The sequence below is a fragment of the Pelobates fuscus genome, chromosome 9 (genome assembly GCF_036172605.1).
Source record: "Pelobates fuscus isolate aPelFus1 chromosome 9, aPelFus1.pri, whole genome shotgun sequence".
NCBI lineage: Eukaryota > Metazoa > Chordata > Amphibia > Anura > Pelobatidae > Pelobates > Pelobates fuscus.
Genome location: NC_086325.1, coordinates 109,380,511 through 109,399,668, shown reverse-complemented (window position 1 = coordinate 109,399,668; position 19,158 = coordinate 109,380,511). Strand labels below are relative to the sequence as shown.

The 19,158-nt window shown below is 41.8% G+C and overlaps 1 protein-coding gene across 1 annotated transcript in view; it reads left to right on the top strand.

Moving 5' to 3' along the window:
* The window catches only part of LOC134573671 (uncharacterized), a 100,833-nt gene that overhangs the window by 63,151 nt on the left and 18,524 nt on the right, over positions 1–19,158 (top strand). Inside the window, exon 4 of the mRNA XM_063433453.1 lies at positions 17,624–17,767. Within this exon, the coding sequence (XP_063289523.1) occupies positions 17,624–17,767 (144 nt within the window). The remainder of the gene's footprint in view (positions 1–17,623; positions 17,768–19,158) is intronic.

The window sequence follows — 19,158 nt, the reverse complement described above, 5'->3', positions numbered from 1 at the left end:
CGGGGGAAGTTTTTTTTAAAGATGTTCCCTCGGTGTGCAATTTGAGCTATCTAATTGGCTGGCTTAGTCACCACATTATTGTGTTTGCTTTACCTTCTTTTTGCTGTTATATTTGGCCAAGCGAGTCAACAGGGTTAGGCAACCTTTGGCATTCCCTGTACATTTTAACTAGGGACCAATAAGTTCTGCTTCCTGACTTCTAGGGAAGTGGTAGGCAACCTCCAGGAACATGTGGACTATGGACTACATCTCCCTTGATGCTTTGCTAGCATTATGACTTTAAAAATATTATGAGAGATGTAGTCCACAGCATCTTTAGTGCCGAAGATTGCCTCCCACGGCCATAAAAGGCACTTATAAGTATGGGTCCTGAGCTAACATTGTCCAGCAGCAATTGAATTATTATTTTTTTTTTTATTGACAATTTATAAAAATTCACATTCTTATTACAGGATATGCGGGTTACAAACATAGTTACAGCAAAGAGACATCAGTGTGGTGTACAATGACATTTTACAATCATATCTGTCCAATGGCAAAGAACATGACGTAATAATACATAGAATAACAATAAATAGATTAAAATGACACAGCCATACACTATGCTATAAGTGTACTCGTGTTTGCTCTATTCTTTGCATGTCCAGTGTGACGTGCTAAAATAAATTCTCCTTTCTCCCTGCTGGTATTGATAAGTACTTAGCTGTAAGTAACCCGAAGCTCCCTAATGTTTAGCTACTTTTCTGTGAAGAGTTACGAACTTGGGGGGTATAACAACCTGGGTGTAACACGGGAAAGGTGGGGAGAGGTGAGGGGGGGTTGGTCCCTTGGTTCTGTTCAGTATGTAGGCCTGCACCACTTCCTCAATAGCTTGCCCGTTTAGATCACGTCCAGCTTTAAGGAGGTCAGAGATGTGGATATGGGAAAAGCGAGCGCTTGCTTTTCCTAAAATGTTTGTTCTATGGGCCTCATCGTAGGGGGTGATTGGGATTGTCTCTGTTTACTCTGGTATATGTCCCATTTGTCCCACGCCTCTGTCCAAAATCTTTGTGGTGGGTTATTAGATCTGGCCATTATCTCATATCCTTTCGTGTTTTCAATATGTGTTATGCAACTCTGTATATGAGGGGTTGTCTGTTTTTGCCAGTGTCTGCTGATATGTAGCAGCACTGCTAGGATAATGTGATAGATTAGGTATCTTGATGATTTTGCAAGACTAGGTGGCATATACTGTAAAAGGTAATGCTCTGGAGTGTTTGCGAGAGCGACTCCTGTTATGTCCTTAATTAGGGTCTGTGTGTCCGTCCATAGTGGCGTCAGGACCAGGCACTCCCACCATATGTGCAACATGGTGCCCTGAGCTTTATTGCATCTCCAGCAAAGCCCTGTGTACGTGGGTTTCATGTGTTTTAGGCATGTTGGAACTAAGTACCAGCGGTATAACATTTTCCTTGCTAGTTCCAAATGGGCTGTATTGAGCGTAAGTTTCTTATTCGCATACAATATAAACGACCACTGTTCGTTTGTTAACTGTCTCCCTAATTCTGATTCCCATGCTTTTACAAATTGTAATGTATGTGGATCTAGCGGTCGGTGATGGTGATTGTACAGTGTGGATATTAGCTTATGTGGTCTTTTCCCTTGTGTGCAAAGGCTTTCCAATGTAGTTAAATTTTCCCATCTGTCAACCGTAGGTAGTATGCTTTTATTTTTTTGTAACCAGGAGCATATCTGTCTATGTGCAAATTCCGCTGCGCTAGGTAATTGGTAAGTGTTTTGAAGCAGTTTGAATGGGATTATTTCTCCCCGATTAAACAGCTGGTGTAAGTATTTTAGTCCCTTACTGTTCCAGGACACCATGTTCACTGAAGGTATTAGTCCATAGAAGGAATCTAGGAGTAAGGTTGGAGAGAGCCTCTCACCTAGTCCCCTCTCCTTGTGAAATCTGTCCCATTCACGTAGAGTTGTGGTTGTGAGTGGTGACATGTCTTTGTATTTTTTCCTAAGTTGTGGAGGGGTCCAGGCTAGGTGCGTAATTTGTTGTCCCCCAGTGTATTCTGCTTCGATGGTTACCCAAGGGGATGGTTTGTCATGCTGATGTAACTCAGTGACCAGTGGCGCAAGAATAGCTGACCTGTAGTATGTAATTATGTTTGGTAATCCCATTCCACCTCCTTTGTATGTGAGGTACATGGTTTTTGCTGCTATTCTGGGTCTCCTATTGGACCAAACAAAAGGTATTAATCAATTGTTGTGCATCTTGAAGGAATTTTTTAGATAACCCAATTTGTTATGTGCGGAATAGGTATTGCAGCCTCGGGATAATCTTCAATTTGACTGCCACTATCCTACCGATCCAAGATATGTATTTCCCCTTCCAATTCATCAATTGCTGTTTTATGGATGTAAGAATTTTGCCGTAATTCTCCCAGGGTAAATTCCTCTCTAATTTTGTGAATTTTATGCCTAAAAAGGTTAAGTTATCCTGTCTCCATTCATAAGTATATGTTTGTTGTAAGGTCGTATGCAACGTTGTGGGTGTATGTAGACACATTGCCTGTGTTTTTGAGCTATTTAATTTGTAGTAAGAGCAATTGCTATACTGTTGTAAGAGATTCTGGAGTTCTGGGATGGAAGTAAGTGGATTAGATAAAGAGAGCATAACATTGTCCGCAAACATTGTTATTTTGTGTGTTTTATGTTTGATTTTCACTCCCCGGATTTGGTCGTTATCCCTTATGGCCTGGGCTAATGGTTCTAGCGCAAGGATATATAGGGCTGGGGAGGGACATCCTTGCCTCGTTCCGTTTGTAATATTGAACGGCTTGGATACAAAACCTCCGTTCGCAACTTGTGCCGAAGGTTTGAAGTACAGTGCTGAGATTAGGGACAGGAATTGTTGTGGGAATTCAAATTTTTGCAGAACATTCCTTAAGAAGTTCCAGTGCAATCTGTCGAATGCCTTCTCGGCGTCCAGGGACATAAAGACCCTGGGCTCTCCGGGAGGCGTCCAACTATAGAGAAGGCCGTGAAGTTTTCCAGTCCCGTCAGCTCCTTGTCGCCCCCTCACAAACCCCACTTGGTCCGGATGTGTAATGGAGGGGATGAGGGCTGCTACTCGATTAGCATAGATTTTGGCTAGGATTTTTGTGTCTGTGTTTAACAGCGAGATGGGTCTTAGATTTTTTGGTTGATTAGGTGGCTTCCCTGGTTTTGGTAGCGTGGCAATATGTGCTAATAGCATCTCAGATGGCATCTCCCCTGTATGTACTATGTGATTCAGTGTGTGTACTAGATGGGGGCTCAGGATGTTCGAAAAAACTTTATAATAATTATTTGTGAAGCCAGCAATTGAATATTTTAAGCATGTGATTTAGCTAGAGTCAAAGGTGGCTATCTTTCTGTTGATTTGAGAGCCTGAACCTTTATGAAAATCTTGTAGAAGATCTAATCAGTTCAATGATAATGCTCTCCTATATGCCTCTTTGAGGTGTCTTATAAGGGAATCCACGCCAACTGAAAAGGTTCCGCAATAGTTTTGTTTTTTCCTTTAAGTATTTAGGGGTTGAACAGTTCCTTCACAATCTTCTATACTGTCTATTTGGTATGCCTCTCTTAAGAGGCGGTGGATGATAGCTGGTCCAGCTCAAGAGACTAATTATGGTGGTCTTTTATCTATATAGTATGGCATTTAAATTTCCCTGTGATACTTTATATATTGTAATATCCATGCAATTAAACTTTTTGGTTAGGGCTTCAGATGTGAAGTTCAAGCTGTTATTGTTAAGTGTAGTCACATTGTCAGAGAACAGTTTACCAGATAACCGACACTTATCTATGTGACATTTCCACAAAAATGTCATGAAGCTCCTCATACTGGAATTGAATACTACCATCACTTTGCACCAATGCAGGTGTAGTTTGGCATATGATGGAGCACAAGCCATCCCCATCATAGTGCCCCACACCATGTGGTAGTTTGTGCTGTTATAAAAAATACTTGTGAGTCAGTTCAAAAAAGAGAAGTCCCAAGGTGAATTTATTGTGGTTTATAAATATGGTGTTGTTTTTCTCTGTTCTTCTCGACCTGTATGGGGTATGGGGAATACAGCTTTAGATTGCCTTCACATCTAAGCTACACAGTAGTGCTGTATCAGGTGGGTGTACATTCTCTAATTGGTTTGCACATATGGAGCTAAGGTGCGTGTAGGTCGCCATTTTTCTCCATTCTAATTCTATACAAGACATTGAGACTGGTACAGGTTAGGTGAGACCTGTTCCCCCCACAACAACAGCTGATATAAGGTAGAGATACCACAGTACAATGAAACCGCCTTTGAGCAAAAATCCTCTATGGGCAGTAGCGTTCTACATAGTAGCTGGTGGGCCAGAGAGGTGAATAAAATTGCAACGCTGATGGTATTGGAATGAGTCCATGACTTTAGGTGTCTCGTCTGGCATTAGATCCTGGAGGGCAATAATCTACCATCCCTGAGAGGTTCTGAGAGGCGTGTGTACGAACCCCTTCTCCAGTGAACGTCTGTATATACCCGCCGCGAACAGAGAGTTCCTGAAACAGTGTACATCGGCCACCCGGGGTTGTAAGAGACAATGTAAAGTGGATTAAAGTCCTCATCTTCAGCAAGGCTCCAATGAATATATGATCACGAACAACCTCTCTCGAGGCTTCTTCTGACAACCATACAACCCTTGGGACGTTACCGCCTGGCATCTCACTTTCTAGCCAAGTCCAGATAGAAACATAGAAACATAGAATGTGACGGCAGATAAGAACCATTCGGCCCATCTAGTCTGCCCAGTTTTCTAAATACTTTCATTAGTCCCTGGCCTTATCTTATAGTTAGGATAGCCTTATGCCTATCCCACGCATGCTTAAACTCCTTTACTGTATTAACCTCTACCACTTCAGCTGGAAGGCTATTCCATGCATCCACTACCCTCTCAGTAAAGTAATACTTCCTGATATTATTTTTAAACCTTTGTCCCTCTAATTTAAGACTATGTCCTCTTGTTGTGGTAGTTTTTCTTCTTTTAAATATAGTCTCCTCCTTTACTGTGTTGATTCCCTTTATGTATTTAAATGTTTCTATCATATCCCCCCTGTCTCGTCTTTCCTCCAAGCTATACATGTTAAGATCCTTTAACCTTTCCTGGTAAGTTTTATCCTGCAATCCATGAACCAGTTTAGTAGCCCTTCTTTGAACTCTCTCTAAGGTATCAATATCCTTCTGACGATAGGGTCTCCAGTACTGTGTACAGTACTCCAAGTGAGGTCTCACCAGTGTTCGGTACAATGGCATGAGCACTTCCCTCTTTCTACTGCTAATACCTCTCCCTATACAACAAAGCATTCTGCTAGCATTTCCTGCTGCTCTATTACATTGTCTGCCTACCTTTAAGTAATCAGAAATAATCACCCCTAAATCCCTTTCCTCAGATGTTGAGGTTAGGACTCTATCAAATATTCTGTACTCTGCCCTTGGGTTTTTACGTCCAAGATGCATTATCTTGCACTTATCCACATTAAATGTCAGCTGCCACAACTCTGACCATTTTTCTAGTTTACCTAAATCATTTTCCATTTGGCTTATCCCTCCTGGAATATCAACCCTGTTACATATCTTAGTATCATCCGCAAACAGACACACCTTACCATCAAGACCTTCTGCAATATCACTAATAAAAATATTAAAGAGAATGGGTCCAAGTACAGATCCCTGAGGTACCCCACTGGTGACAAGCCCAAGCTTCGAATATACTCCATTGACTACAACCCTCTGTTGCCTGTCACTCAGCCACTGCCTTACCCATTCAACAATATTGGAATCCAAACTCAAAGATTGTAGTTTATTGATAAGCCTTCTATGTGCAACAGTGTCAAAAGCCTTACTGAAATCTAGGTAAGCAATGTCTACTGCACCACCCTGATCTATAATTTTAGTTACCCAATCAAAAAATCAATAAGATTAGTTTGGCATGATCTCCCTGAAGTAAACCCATGTTGTCTCTGATCTTGAAATCCATGTGTTTTTAGATGTTCAACAATCCTATCCTTTAACATGGTTTCCATCACTTTCCCCACTACTGAAGTAAGGCTTTCTGGCCTATAGTTGCCCGACTCCTCCCTATTACCTTTCCTGTGAATGGGCACAACATTCGCTATCTTCCAATCTTCTGGGACTACTCCTGTTATCAATGATTGGTTAAATAAATCTGTTAATGGTTTTGCTAGTACACCACTAAGCTCTTTTAATAGCTTTGGGCGTATTCCATCAGGTCCCATTGACTTATTTGTCTTTACTTTTGACAGTTGAAATAGAACCTCTTCCTCTGTAAACTCACGTGCAATAAATTACTCATTGATCCTTTTTCTTAACTGAGGTCCCTTTCCTTCATTTTCATCTGTAAATACCAAACAAAAATATTAATTGAGGCAGTCAGCTAGACCTTTATCCTCATCTACATACCTTCCTTCTTTCGTTTTTAATCTAACTAATCCTTGTTTTACTTTTCTTTTCTCATTTATGTATCTAAAAAAAGTTTTGTCCCCCTTTTTTACTGACTGTGCTATTTTCTCTTCTGTGTGTGATTTGGAAGCTCTTATAACTTGCTTAGCCTCTTTCTGCCTAATCTTATAGGTCATTCTGTCTTCCTCACTCTGGGTTTTTTTATAATTACTAAATGCTAACTTTTTGTTTTTTACTATTTTGGCCACATCTGCGGAGTACCACAGTGGTTTCTTGAATTTTTTGCTTTTACTGACAAGCCTAATGCAATTTTCTGTTGCCTTCAGTAGTGCAACTTTTAAATAATCCCATTTCTTTTGGACTCCATTTAAATTGCTCCAGTCTGATAATGACTCCTTTACACATATTCTAATTTTAGAAAAGTCTGTTTTTCTAAAGTCTAAAACTTTTGTTTTTGTGTGGTGTGACTCAGTCACTGTTCTTATATTAAGCCACACTGACTGATGATCACTGGATCCTAAACTTTCACCTACAGTAATATCTGATACCAAATCTCCATTTGTTAACACTAAATCTAGTATGGCCTCTTTACGAGTTGGCTCCTCAACGACTTGTTTTAGAGACAATTCCAGTAGGGAGTTTAGATCTTCTGGGAATCAAAGCTGTGCTGTTCAACTTGTCTTGACAAGTGAGTTAACCTACATTAACCCAGAAATGATGGCAGACCCAAGCCACTATCCTGTTTATGTCTCATCAGCTGAGCAATCTGAAGTCTGGGTCTGCGTCCCTTCGAGACATGGGACACCATAGTGGAATTTAGCTATAATAAAAATGTTCATAGAAGCTATATTGTGATTGTCTGGAATAGAGTATCCTGGGTAATATATTCAGTTTTATGGGATCAATGCGCATGAGCAAGGAAAAGTGGTGAGTGTGCCAAGATTTCATGTCAGTTTCAAGACAAGGCAGAAGCAGTTGAAAAATCAATTGGTAAAAAGTCGTCACATTACGCGAATAGAGGGCATCTATTTATACTGGTATACAAATGAATACTGCCTTCTTTAATAACAACTTGCAATCTAAAGTGCAATAAAGAGTAACGTTTGCATACATATATGTTGTCTACCAGTGTGTTTTTTTTCTTTTTTTTAATAGTAAAAAATAACTAATGCACATCTACTATAGAGATTAAACTATAATACCTCCTATATTCAAACATATTTTATAATATAATTAGGTTTGTAGGAAATGATCTAAAATCTTTATTATATATCAATTTTATGACAGCATTGGAATCAAACTTACTGTGAATTAAGAGACCACCAGAAATAAGTGTCTAGATATTAAAAACAGAAAAAAAATAAAAAATGTATCTTTTTTTTTTTCTTTTTTTAGTAGGCCTTGGAGTTGCCTAGGAAAGTTATACCCATAGTATAAAACAATTTATGAGAAGTATATACTGTTGTAGGAGGTACCTCGTAATACATATTATAGTATCTACATTTGATATGGTCAGGATTCAGGATATTGTTTGTCCATTTAGTCTAATCCTTCTGGTGTGGAGGGATGCATTATGAATTGCTTTTTTGATTGTGTATAATAGAGGATGCCTTTAATTTTGTACATAATAAGAATTCAGGTTTTTCTATTGCACAAGTGTATGAAGTAATGCACTATTAATTGCCTCTAATCTTGTCGACAAAAATGTATGTTTATCATGGAATTATTATACACATTATTGTCTCTCTCTCCCCTTTATACTGTAAAGTCATCATATTCACTATTAGGTGTTGGTGATTTTTACTGTATATACATATTGTTTTTGTTTCTTTAGTATATAGAGTACTTTTTTATTTAATTACATAGTGTTGGCACTTTTAGACATAAAAGGCACATCTTTATTTCAAGGGGGAGAATTTTGAGTATTAGTAAAGTTTTGAGCGATCTATCTAGTTCTCCCCTTAAACCTAGTGAATTTGATAGTTCATATAACATAGAGTGAGACACGGACAATAGGTGCCAGTCTGGACACAATACTCATTTGGGAACTTTTTTCTAATGATTGTGTGTAATGTAAACTAACACAACTTTATTCAGCAAAAATAGTTGCTTGTCTTGCGAAATGTGTTGGTCCTTGTTGGATTTACCACTGTAACCAGAAACACTGCCCATTACTCACACAATGGACTAAACACCCTCTGGAAACAAATAATAAATAGGATTTTTTTTTTCTCCAAATAGTTAAAAATAAATAGCAATTGTATATTGGGAACCTATTCTAACACTAAGAACAATAACAAAATGTCAATCTCACATCTCAAAATCAAACGTGTTTCAAGTCCCCTGTGTTAGCCAATAGTTAGATACAACTGCAAGTTAAGCCTAGACTCATTCTAGAATTAATGACCAAGTATACATCCCACTCTCACACCGTCACTGCATGGGTAAAACACTGTATCACTGCTGGTGTGTCTCCTAGGTAGCTGAAGTCAAAGTGCCTGTAAGAACCTGCTTGGAAGAATAGATTTGTTTTAGTGCACCTGCTTAATAATTTGTAACTCGTAATGGAATAAATATGTAATCTACTTCCTCGTTGGTTAACTCCGGGCAGCTAAACTCAAGAGGCCAACAACTGCCCATAGCACCTGCTTTGCAAAGATTTCTCAATGGTCTATAATACAGCTCATGGAAATGTCTGTGATTTGACAGCCACAGAAAGTCTGTAATGGGAAAGAAGGAGAAGGCTTGCAGTAGTTGCAGATACCAGATCTGCAGCTATTTCAAGAAAATGTTTCACATACCCTCAAAGAAAACATGCAAATTGCATGCATGTCTTCTTAAGGGGTAAATCTACTAAATTATTATTATTATTATTTTTTTTTTTTAAAACAGGTAGTACCAATAATTATTTTGTGATCTTGTTTAGTAAGGGCATTGCAAAGCAGTCTAACATTATTGTCTGCTACATACAGCACTATTTAGCATTTTTGTTATCTGCTAATATGAACAGTGTCCAACATGTAAAATATGTGTATGCCAATAGCACACTCTAGTGACTGGATTATGAAATTACGCATCCTATCTTTTTATACTTTGTGTGAACTCTTTACAATAAATTTGAATACGCTTTTGTATTTTTTCTGTTTTTGTTTTCGAACACCTTCTTGTTCCATATACTGTACAGCCAGTTAAACTCTGTGTTTAATTTTGTCTTAGAATATTTGGTTCCAAGGCACATTAAGACAGTTTATTTTCCTCACTCTTTGGCAATTTTGGACAATCTAGTATTTAAAAATAAGTTATGTTTTAAAGTAATAAATGTGGATACTCAATTGCTTTAAATATAAAACAAATAAATAAATATAAAATGGTTAAATGACTAGCCTTCTATTAATGACCAGCAGCTTATCTGAAACAGGATAAGTAAATAGAAGTATAAACGTATTAGTGTCAATGGAGGGACAGTCTTTTGTTCTTTCTGGAAAAAAAAGGGGGTATCTGGAGCACACCCGGAACATGCATTTCTCAGCAATGGTGCTGCCATAGAGGCCAAAATATACAGGTTAGGGAACAGCACAAACGTAAAAATACAGTTTTAAATGTTATAAGGATATTGAAATCACATATCTCACCTATCTCACCTATCTCAGCAAACAAATATGGGGATTTAGTTCCACCATATGGCTATAATGTTTTAAGCCCACCACAGCTTCACAGTACCCCAATATTGGTGGGTCCTACACTCATTTCCACGCGGGAGTTTAATTATATAGTGTTATTACTAAATGAGCTAAATTAATGGGCTTAACACAATATGGCCATACGGTGGAACTGAATTCCCATCTTTGTTTGCTAAGATAGGTAATTTTAAGTAGCCTTATAAAATTTATTTTTATGTCTGGGCTATTTCTTAGTCTGTATTTAAAAAAAACAACAACAAGATACTCTCTAACTGTAGAGCAGTTGTATATCTACATTCAATATTTTAAAACATATGTTCTATTTCTTATTGTTGACAACTAGAGTGGCTAAAATTGCAAAAAGGGTGAGGAAAAGACAGAGGCCTAATGTGCCTTAAAATCCCACTCTTTTTTTCAAATATTGTCAACTACAGTTGTAATCAAAATTATTCAGTCATTTAAAATCAGGCTTATTGTCAAAATGTACAGACTTTAAGCTGTTTGCAAAGTCAAACAAAAGCAATTGAAATAGCTCAACACAACAAATGCTTCAAGTGGTTTCCCCAAATACAACTGAAATGCAAACTTCCAGTTTAAAATTATTCAACCCCTTCATGGCAAGCATGTTTAGTACTTAGAGCCCCCATTTGCTTTTATGACCTGCTGCAAACGAGGTGCATAGCCAGACACCAGCTTTTGGTAGTTTTCCTGGGGAATCTTAGCCCATTGCTCATCAGCAATGGCCCCCAGTCAGGGCCGGACTGGGAAAAAAATTAGGCCCGGGCATTTTTCAATCAGAGCGGCCCCCTAAGAAGGGGGCGGGGCTAGAGAAGGTGTGTTTTGTCATCACTAATGCCAATCACGCCCCCTCTCAAAGTGAGCATGTTGGTTCAATACACAGAGCCCCGCTGAAGAGCTCTGGCATTAGAAAAAGGCCCTGTATTTGTTCTGCGCAGCGCAAGCAAATTTAATAACATGCTTGCGCTGTGTTTGCTTTTAAATTGTCTCTGGTGTCTCCACAGGTGAGATACCAGAGGACAAAAGGGCCAGGAAAGTGTATGGTGCATGTGGGATTGCGTGTGTGTAGAGTGTGGTGTGGTATTGTGTAAATAGGTCAATTTAATTTGTGTTTGTGGTGTAATATGTGTGGCTAGGGGCTGTAGCGAGTGTGTGCATACGGGCTGTAGTGTGTGTGTATAGGTAACGTAGGGGTTGTAGAGAGGGTGTGTTTAGAGAATGTTGTATGTGTTTGCTGACAAGGAATGTAGTGTGTGTGTAGGTGGTGCAGTGTGTGTGTGTGTAGGAGATCTACTGTGTAAAGGACCAAGAGTGTGTATAGGAGATTCTGTTTGTGTGTGTGTGTGTGTGTGTATATATATATATATAGAGGATTAAGAGTGCATATAGGGTAAGGGATCTAGCGTGTATCTGGAGCGTAATGTGTGTAGTGGTGCAGTGTGAGGGGTGCTGTAGTGTGTGTGTGTGTATATATATATATATATATATATATATTTGGACGTATTGTATGTGTGAGGGGCGCAGTGTGTGTGTATGTAAGAGGGGTGCTGTGTGTGAGGGTGTTTTTATCTGCCATCACATTCTAGGTTTCTAATTTTCTTTGTCTGTTAACTCACTGAGGGTTATTTTATATAATATATATATATATATATATATATATATATATATATGTGTGTGTGTGAGCGAGGGTGCTGTCTGTCTGAGGGTGCTGTGTGTGAGTGAGGGTGCTGTGTGTGAGTGAAGGTGATGTGTGTGTCTGAAGGTGATGTGTGCTGTGTGTCTGAGGGTGCTGTGTGTGTTTGGGTGCTGTGTGTGTTTGGGTGCTGTGCTGTGTGTGTGTGTCTGGGGGTGCTGTGTTTGTGTGTGTGTGTCTGGGGGTGCTGTGTGTGTGTGTGTGTGTGTGTCTGGGGGTGCTGTGTGTGTGTGTGTGTATGGGGGTGCTGTGTGTGTGTGTCTGGGGGTGCTGTGTGTGTGTGTGTCTGGGGGTGCTGTGTGTGTGTGTGTCTGGGGGTGCTGTGTGTGTGTGTGTCTGGGGGTGCTGTGTGTGTGTGTCTGGGGGTGCTGTGTGTGTGTGTGTCTGGGGGTGCTGTGTGTGTCTGTGTCTGGGTGCTGTGTGTGTCGGGGGGTGCTGTGTGTGTCTGGGGGTGCTGGGGGTGCTGTGTGTGTCTGGGGGTGCTGTGTGTGTGTCTGGGGGTGCTGTGTGTGTGTCTGGGGTGCTGTGTGTGTGTCTGGGGGTGCTGTGTGTGTGTCTGGGGTGATGTGTGTGTGGCTGGGGGTGATGTTTCTGTGGCTGGGGGTGATGTGTCTGTGGCTGGGGGTGATGTGTCTGTGGCTGGGGGTGATGTGTGTGTGAGGGGGCTGTTAGTGTGATTTTTTTATTTAAATGTAAGTTTTTTTTTTATTAGATAAAAAATCACACTAACAGCCCACTCACACACACATCACCCCCAGCCACACACACATCACCCCCAGACACACACACAGCACCCCCAGACACACACACAGCACCCCCAGACACACACACACAGCACCCCGACACACATGTGGTGCTGTGTTTGTGTCGGGGTGCTGTGTTTGTGTCGGGGTGCTGTGTTTGTGTCGGGGTGCTGTGTGTGTGTCTGGGGGTGCTGTGTGTGTGTCTGGGGGTGCTGTGTGTGTGTCTGGGGGTGCTGTGTGTGTGTCTGGGGGTGCTGTGTGTGTGTCTGGGGGTGCTGTGTGTGGCTGGGGGTGATGTGTGTGTGAGGGGGCTGTTAGTGTGATTTTTTTTAATTTAAATGTATTTTTTTTTATTAATAATTAAAAAAAAAAAAAGTTATATCCCCCCCTCCCTTCTTACCTTTATCCTGGGAGGGGGGAGATCCGTTCTGCCTGGGTGGAGGAGGGGTGCCATGCTGCCATCCTTCCCTGGTGGTCCAGTGGTGAGAGTGAACTCTAGCCCCTGCCGGCTAGAGTTCACTCTCGCGAGATCTGAGCGTTGCCGTGGTAACCGCGGCAACGCTCAGACCTCGCGAGAGGACCCGGCGGAGCTGCTGGGTAGAGCTCCGCCGGTCCTCTCCTCCCTCCCTCACACCCCACAGCCGGCGGCCGCATGTTACAGTGCCTCTGGGCCGGTGAGGGAGATCTTTGATCTCTCCACCGGCCCATGGAGACACACAGCAGGGCCGGCGCTCGGATAGCGCTGGCCCTGCATGGGCCGGCCGGGGAGATCCTGAGATCTCCCCTGCCGGCCTCGGCCCCACGGCCATCGCGGCCCACCGGGCATTTGCCCGGTATGCCTGATGGCCAGTCCGGGCCTGCCCCCAGTTCTGCAATATTCTTAGGTTTGTGGGCTGCAACCGCTTCTTCAAATCCCACCAAAGATTTTCTATGTAGTTTAAGCCAGGTGACTGATGGCCACTGTAGAATTTTCCAGGACTTTTCTGCAACCAAGCCTTGATTCAATTTGAGGTATACTTGCCTTGCCTATATCTTGCCTTCCACATGCTGCAGGTTTCCAATGCCTGAGGATGCAAAGCAGCCCTAGAGCATCATCAAGCATTCACCATGCTTAAAGGATCACTATAGTGTCAGGAAAACAAAGCGGTTTTCCTAACACTATAGTGCCCTGAGGGTGCCCACACCCTCAGGGTCCTCCTCCCTTGATGCTGAAGGGGTTAAAATCCCTTCAGCAGCTTACCTTATTCCAGCGCCGGGCTCCATCATCGCAGGTGACCTCTCCTCCCCCGCCAACGTCAGCTCCGTAGTGGAGCGAATGCGCATGCGCAGCAAGGGCCACGCGGGCATTCAAACAGTCCATAGGAAAGCATTTTTCAATGCTTTCCTATGGACACTCTGCGCGATGGATGCGAAATTCGCGTCCAGCGTAGCAGATGCGCCTCTAGCGGCTGTCAGGGAAACATCCACTAGAGGTTGGCTTAAACACTAATGTAAACATAGCAGTTTCTCTGAAACTGCTATATTTACATCTGAAGGGTTAAAACCTGAGTGACCTGGCACCCAGACCATTCCATTGAGCTGAAGTGGTCTGGGTGACTACAGTGTCCCTTTAACTGTAGGCAGAATGTTCTTTTCAGTGTATGCTTCATTCTTTGTCCTCCATACATACCGCTGATCCATTACGCCAAAAAGTTCCAGTTTTGTTGCATTCACAGAAGAGCATATTGGAGTCGACTTTTTTGGTGTTTTTGGATCAGTAGTGCTGGAGCTCTGGCATTTTAGTATGCACTAGTGATGTCCCAAACGGTTCGCTGGCGAACATAGCTTGTTCGCCACGGATGGCGAACATATGCGATGTTCGGTCCGCCCCCTATTCGTCATCATTGAGTAAACATTGACCCTGTACCTCACAGTCAGCAGACACATTCCAGCCAATCAGCAGCAGACCCTCCCTCCCACACCCTCCCACCTCCTAGACAGCATACAATTTAGATTAATTCTGAAGCTGCACTTTTTTTTTGTGTGTTTGTGTTTATTATACATTATCCTCCATAGCCAGTAACCTGTGTTTATTATACATTATCCCCCCATAGCCAGTAACCTGTGTTTATTATACATTATCCCCCAAAGCCAGTAACCTGTGTTTATTATACATTATCCCCCATAGCCAGTAACCTGTGTTTATTATACATTATCCTCCCATAGCCAGTAACCTGTGTTTATTATACATTATACATACATTATACATAAAAGCTTTCCTCATTTCTTTCTCAGGATGAGGAATATATCGGTTGTAGACTGAGGATTTCCATCTGCCCAATCTTGTAATAATATGCACTGGAGTGTCAGTGTTGAAGGAGACCGAAGCTGCTCCTATTCTAAATGAAAGACCCGAGATATGAATACAACCCAATCTTAGGAGTAGTGTTCTGATGTAGAAGATGAATTTAGCCGTAGTCAGAGGGATTCAATGAGAGTAGTGGTGAAATGTGTGTGGCATGACTGAGTGTGGGTAAGTAAGAGTCAAGTATTTTAACTGGGCACTAGTTCTAGGTGGGATAAAGTGGTATAGCGGATGGATGAGTAGTTTGGTTCGTTTTAGAGAAAGTATATAGTGATCATGATTTTTAGCGATATCCAATATTTTTAAGGTGGTCTCAAACAAACATAAAATGCTATATAAAATTTGTGGGAATATCGAATAGTCGTGTACAGTAAATCAGAGAGGGCTTAGAATATCGAACCATCGATCGGTAACCTGGATGAAGTAGGGGGTCTATCTGTTTTATTAAATACGCGTTAATATGCTTTTAATGGGATAGGACGTTAGGAAAGGTGTGTGATTGGGATAAGTGGTTGTGTCTGTATTTACCTTATCCTGGGACCGACCTGGCTCCTAAGCTTGAGCCGCGCGTGGCTGGATCACTCCTGCCTCCACACGAGCCGCATGCGGCTTGATCTCCTCTTCTGACTTAGCCGCGTGCACTGACCGCAGTGATCGGTCACGTGGCCCGCCTGGCACTAGGAGCACGGCTCGAGTCACGAGCTCGCTCTTAAAGGGGCAGTGGGAGCCAAAAGTTGATTCAGGCTCCCATTGGCCCACGTAATTCCAGCACCCCCACACACTAACGTTTTTGGGGCACAATAGCTTGAATTAAAAAAAAAAAAATCTTTTTTGACTGTAATATAATAGCAGTCAGTTTCCTTCACAAGTGTGCGTTTCAGGGCCAGCCAGGGCACAGTGTCACACCAGTGCAACTCATATCTGGTGTAACAGTAGTGTACATTAAAAAAAAAAAAACTAGAAATTTGACTGTGAAATAATAGCAGTCAGTTTCCTTCACACGTGTGCATTTCAGGGCCTGCCAGGGCACAGTGTCACACCAGTGCAACTCATACCTGGTGTAACAGTAGTGTACACTTAACAAGCCCCCTGTATATATTTTTTTTTTTGTCACCTTTCGGGGGCCCTTGGTGTTGTACGTGGCTGGGTGGAGGAAGAGACCTTCAATGACATCAGTGAGGACAAGGAACGGGACATGGCTAGCTTGGTATCCAACCTTGTGCAAATGGACTGTTTGCGGTTGTTTGCGGTGCGTTAAACGGGGAGTTTGGTCTGTCACTGTGAAGCGGGCGTAACCCTTACACTACCTGATCGATACAACATCATACCTGATGTTTTAAAGCACATTATTCCAAACAATTTAGGAATGTTACGTGATTTATGCCCTTTATGGATTAAAACCAGACTCTGCATCAACTGTGTAATTTTCTATGGGAGTTTTGCCATGTCCCTCCGGCATGCCACAGTCCAGGTGTTAATCCCCTTGAAACAACTTTTCCATCACTATTGTGGCCAGAAAGAGTCCCTGTGGGTTTTAAAATTCGCCTGCCTATTGAAGTCTATGGCAGTTCGCCGGGTTCGCCCGTTCGCGAACATTTGCGGAAGTTCGCGTTCGCCATTCGCGAACGGAAAATGTTATGTTCGCGACATCACTAGTATGCACCTGAGTGTCCTCAGTCCCTGTTGCCACCAAGTCTTGCTGCAGGTCTTTTGCAGTCACTCAAAGGTTTTTCCACAACTTTCCTTCTCATAAATCTGGTTGCAGCCATTGATAGCTTCCTATTTCTTCCCTGTCCTGGTAGTGTAGCCACTGTCCCTTCAACTTTAAACTTGTGAACTATGCTTCCAATGGTGTCTCTAGGAACATTAAGTGCCTTCGCTATCTTTTTATATCCTGTTTCTTGTTTGTGAAGGGAGATGATATAGTCTCTTAACTTTGTGGACCATTCTTTTGACTTAGCCATATTTCTAACATGCAAACGTGACACTCAGCAAACCCCTAGCCAGTTCAGGTATCCAGGTATTGCACCAGTTCAAGCACACCTTGCTCTTAAATAGTTGCATCGGGGTTGCCCGAGACAACATCTGTTTTGCATATCTGTGCTGTTGTGAACGATTCTATTCACGGGGTTGAGTGTTTTTTAGACTGGAGAAGTCATTATAAGTTGCACTTTCAGATGAATTTGGGGAAAGCATTTGAAGAGTTTGTTGTGTTAAACTATTTCAATGGCTTTTGTTTGAATTGCTCATTGCAAACAGCTGAAAGTCTGTAAAACTTGACAATAAACCTGATTTTCAATAGGGGAGAATCATTTTGATTACAATTGTATGAATACTGCTGACCCTTAATTATGATCTATAAGAAAATAAAAACACTAATCAGAAGTACACCATATAACATGTTTTTTTGTTATGACTTCCTACCTTAAATAATCACTGGTGTTTTTTATATGATTTCTATTGTGTAGGCCATGGATCGTCAGAATTGAAAACACAGATTAACATAAGTACAGCATACCTAAGCATAGAAATGTATTAAGACCGTGAGACATAAAAAGCTCAACTAGACTGTTTAGCAAAGTACAAGTTAATTATTGGCAATTCACTTGCTGAAATTCAGTTGATTTTCTTAACGATTGATTTGCTGTTTCAAGCAGTTTGTGGTGCAAGCTTAAATCTTCAGGAGAGGCCCAAGAGTCAAGAGAGGGAATCATACACAAAAAAGAGCCAGGCTTTGGGGAGAGCACAGACTGGACACTTCCAACCTGGATATCACAAGAATGCTCAACATGGGACCAAAGGTAACAAAATATTGTTCATGCTACTTAAGACAACATTAAGTTAATATTTTGGAGCAGCATGTTATTTACAGAAAAAGCACTATCATAGTTACATAGTTGCATAGTTACATAGCTGAAAAGAGACTGTGCATCAAGTTTAGCCTTCCTCACATATGTTTTTGCTGTTGATCCAAAAGAAGGCAAAAAACCTAGTCTGAATCGCTTCCAATTTTGCCACAAACTAGTAAAAAAATTCCTTCTTGACCCGAAAATAGCAGTCAGATGTCTCCTTGGATCAAGCAAGTCACTTACATTTATTTACGCTATATTCCTGGCTACTTTACTTCCAGTGTTTATGTAAAATGTTACATGTTAACAGAGTAATATAAACGAAAATAAGCAGAATTGATCAGAAAAGCAGTAGAGACAATATCTATAATCTCCACCACGTATTCCAGAAGTAACACAGTAAACTTTTAGCTATTAAAGGATTCACACCCAAGGTTCAAGAGTTATATAAACTCCAGATAGGAGCACAGCCCAGGAATATTATAGTGGACTTTGATTCCAGGGTCGATCTAGAACCTAACCTCGGGATGGGGCACTGGTAGATTATTTAAAGAAACAATCCAGGCATAATAACCACTACAGCTCTCTGTAGTGGTTATGGTGCCAGGAGTGCCATGGTGCCCTTCCAGTGATTAGGGACAGTAGTAGGGAATAGGAACTGTCCTGTGTGTGTGAGGGGTGCAGTGTGTGTGTGTGTGTATAGGGGTGCATTATGTGTACGGGGCAGGAGGGGTATAATGTGTGTATGGGGCAATGTGTGTGTATGGGGCAATGTGTGTGTGTGTATTGGGGGTGCAGTGTGTGTATTCGGGTGCAGTTATTTTGGAAGTAAATAACAAGCAGGAAGCCCCAACAAGCTCCAGCACAGCCCCAACAAGCTCCACCACAGCTAAGCGAAGCAGTCCCCATTAAAATCCACCAACGCAAAAGGCGTCGAAGACGGGACCGTAGGCACAAACAGAAATGCAGAGCCTGCCCCACGTCAAGCACTCGCCTCCACCTTAAGCCACCACAATCCCGCACCGGACGTGAAGCACCACCGGGACAGATCCAACCACCTGACAAAACAAGCTTCCACCACCTCAAGCCGCGAACCCGGCACTCAGCCAGAGACTTGCCTTTGATGTTTCAGATATCGGGGACTCCCAGGGTCTGCACCTGGCGCCCAGAAGGGATCGGATGAGCACAAGCAGTAAACAGCAGCCTGCCAAGCATGTCCCACTATAGCCGATCTTCCACACCATGCCTTTGATCACATGAACTGCTCTCTGCACATTAACTAATCATAAAGTAGCAAGCGTTTAAACATGTCATTATTTCACCTCCTAAAGAGTTTATTGTCG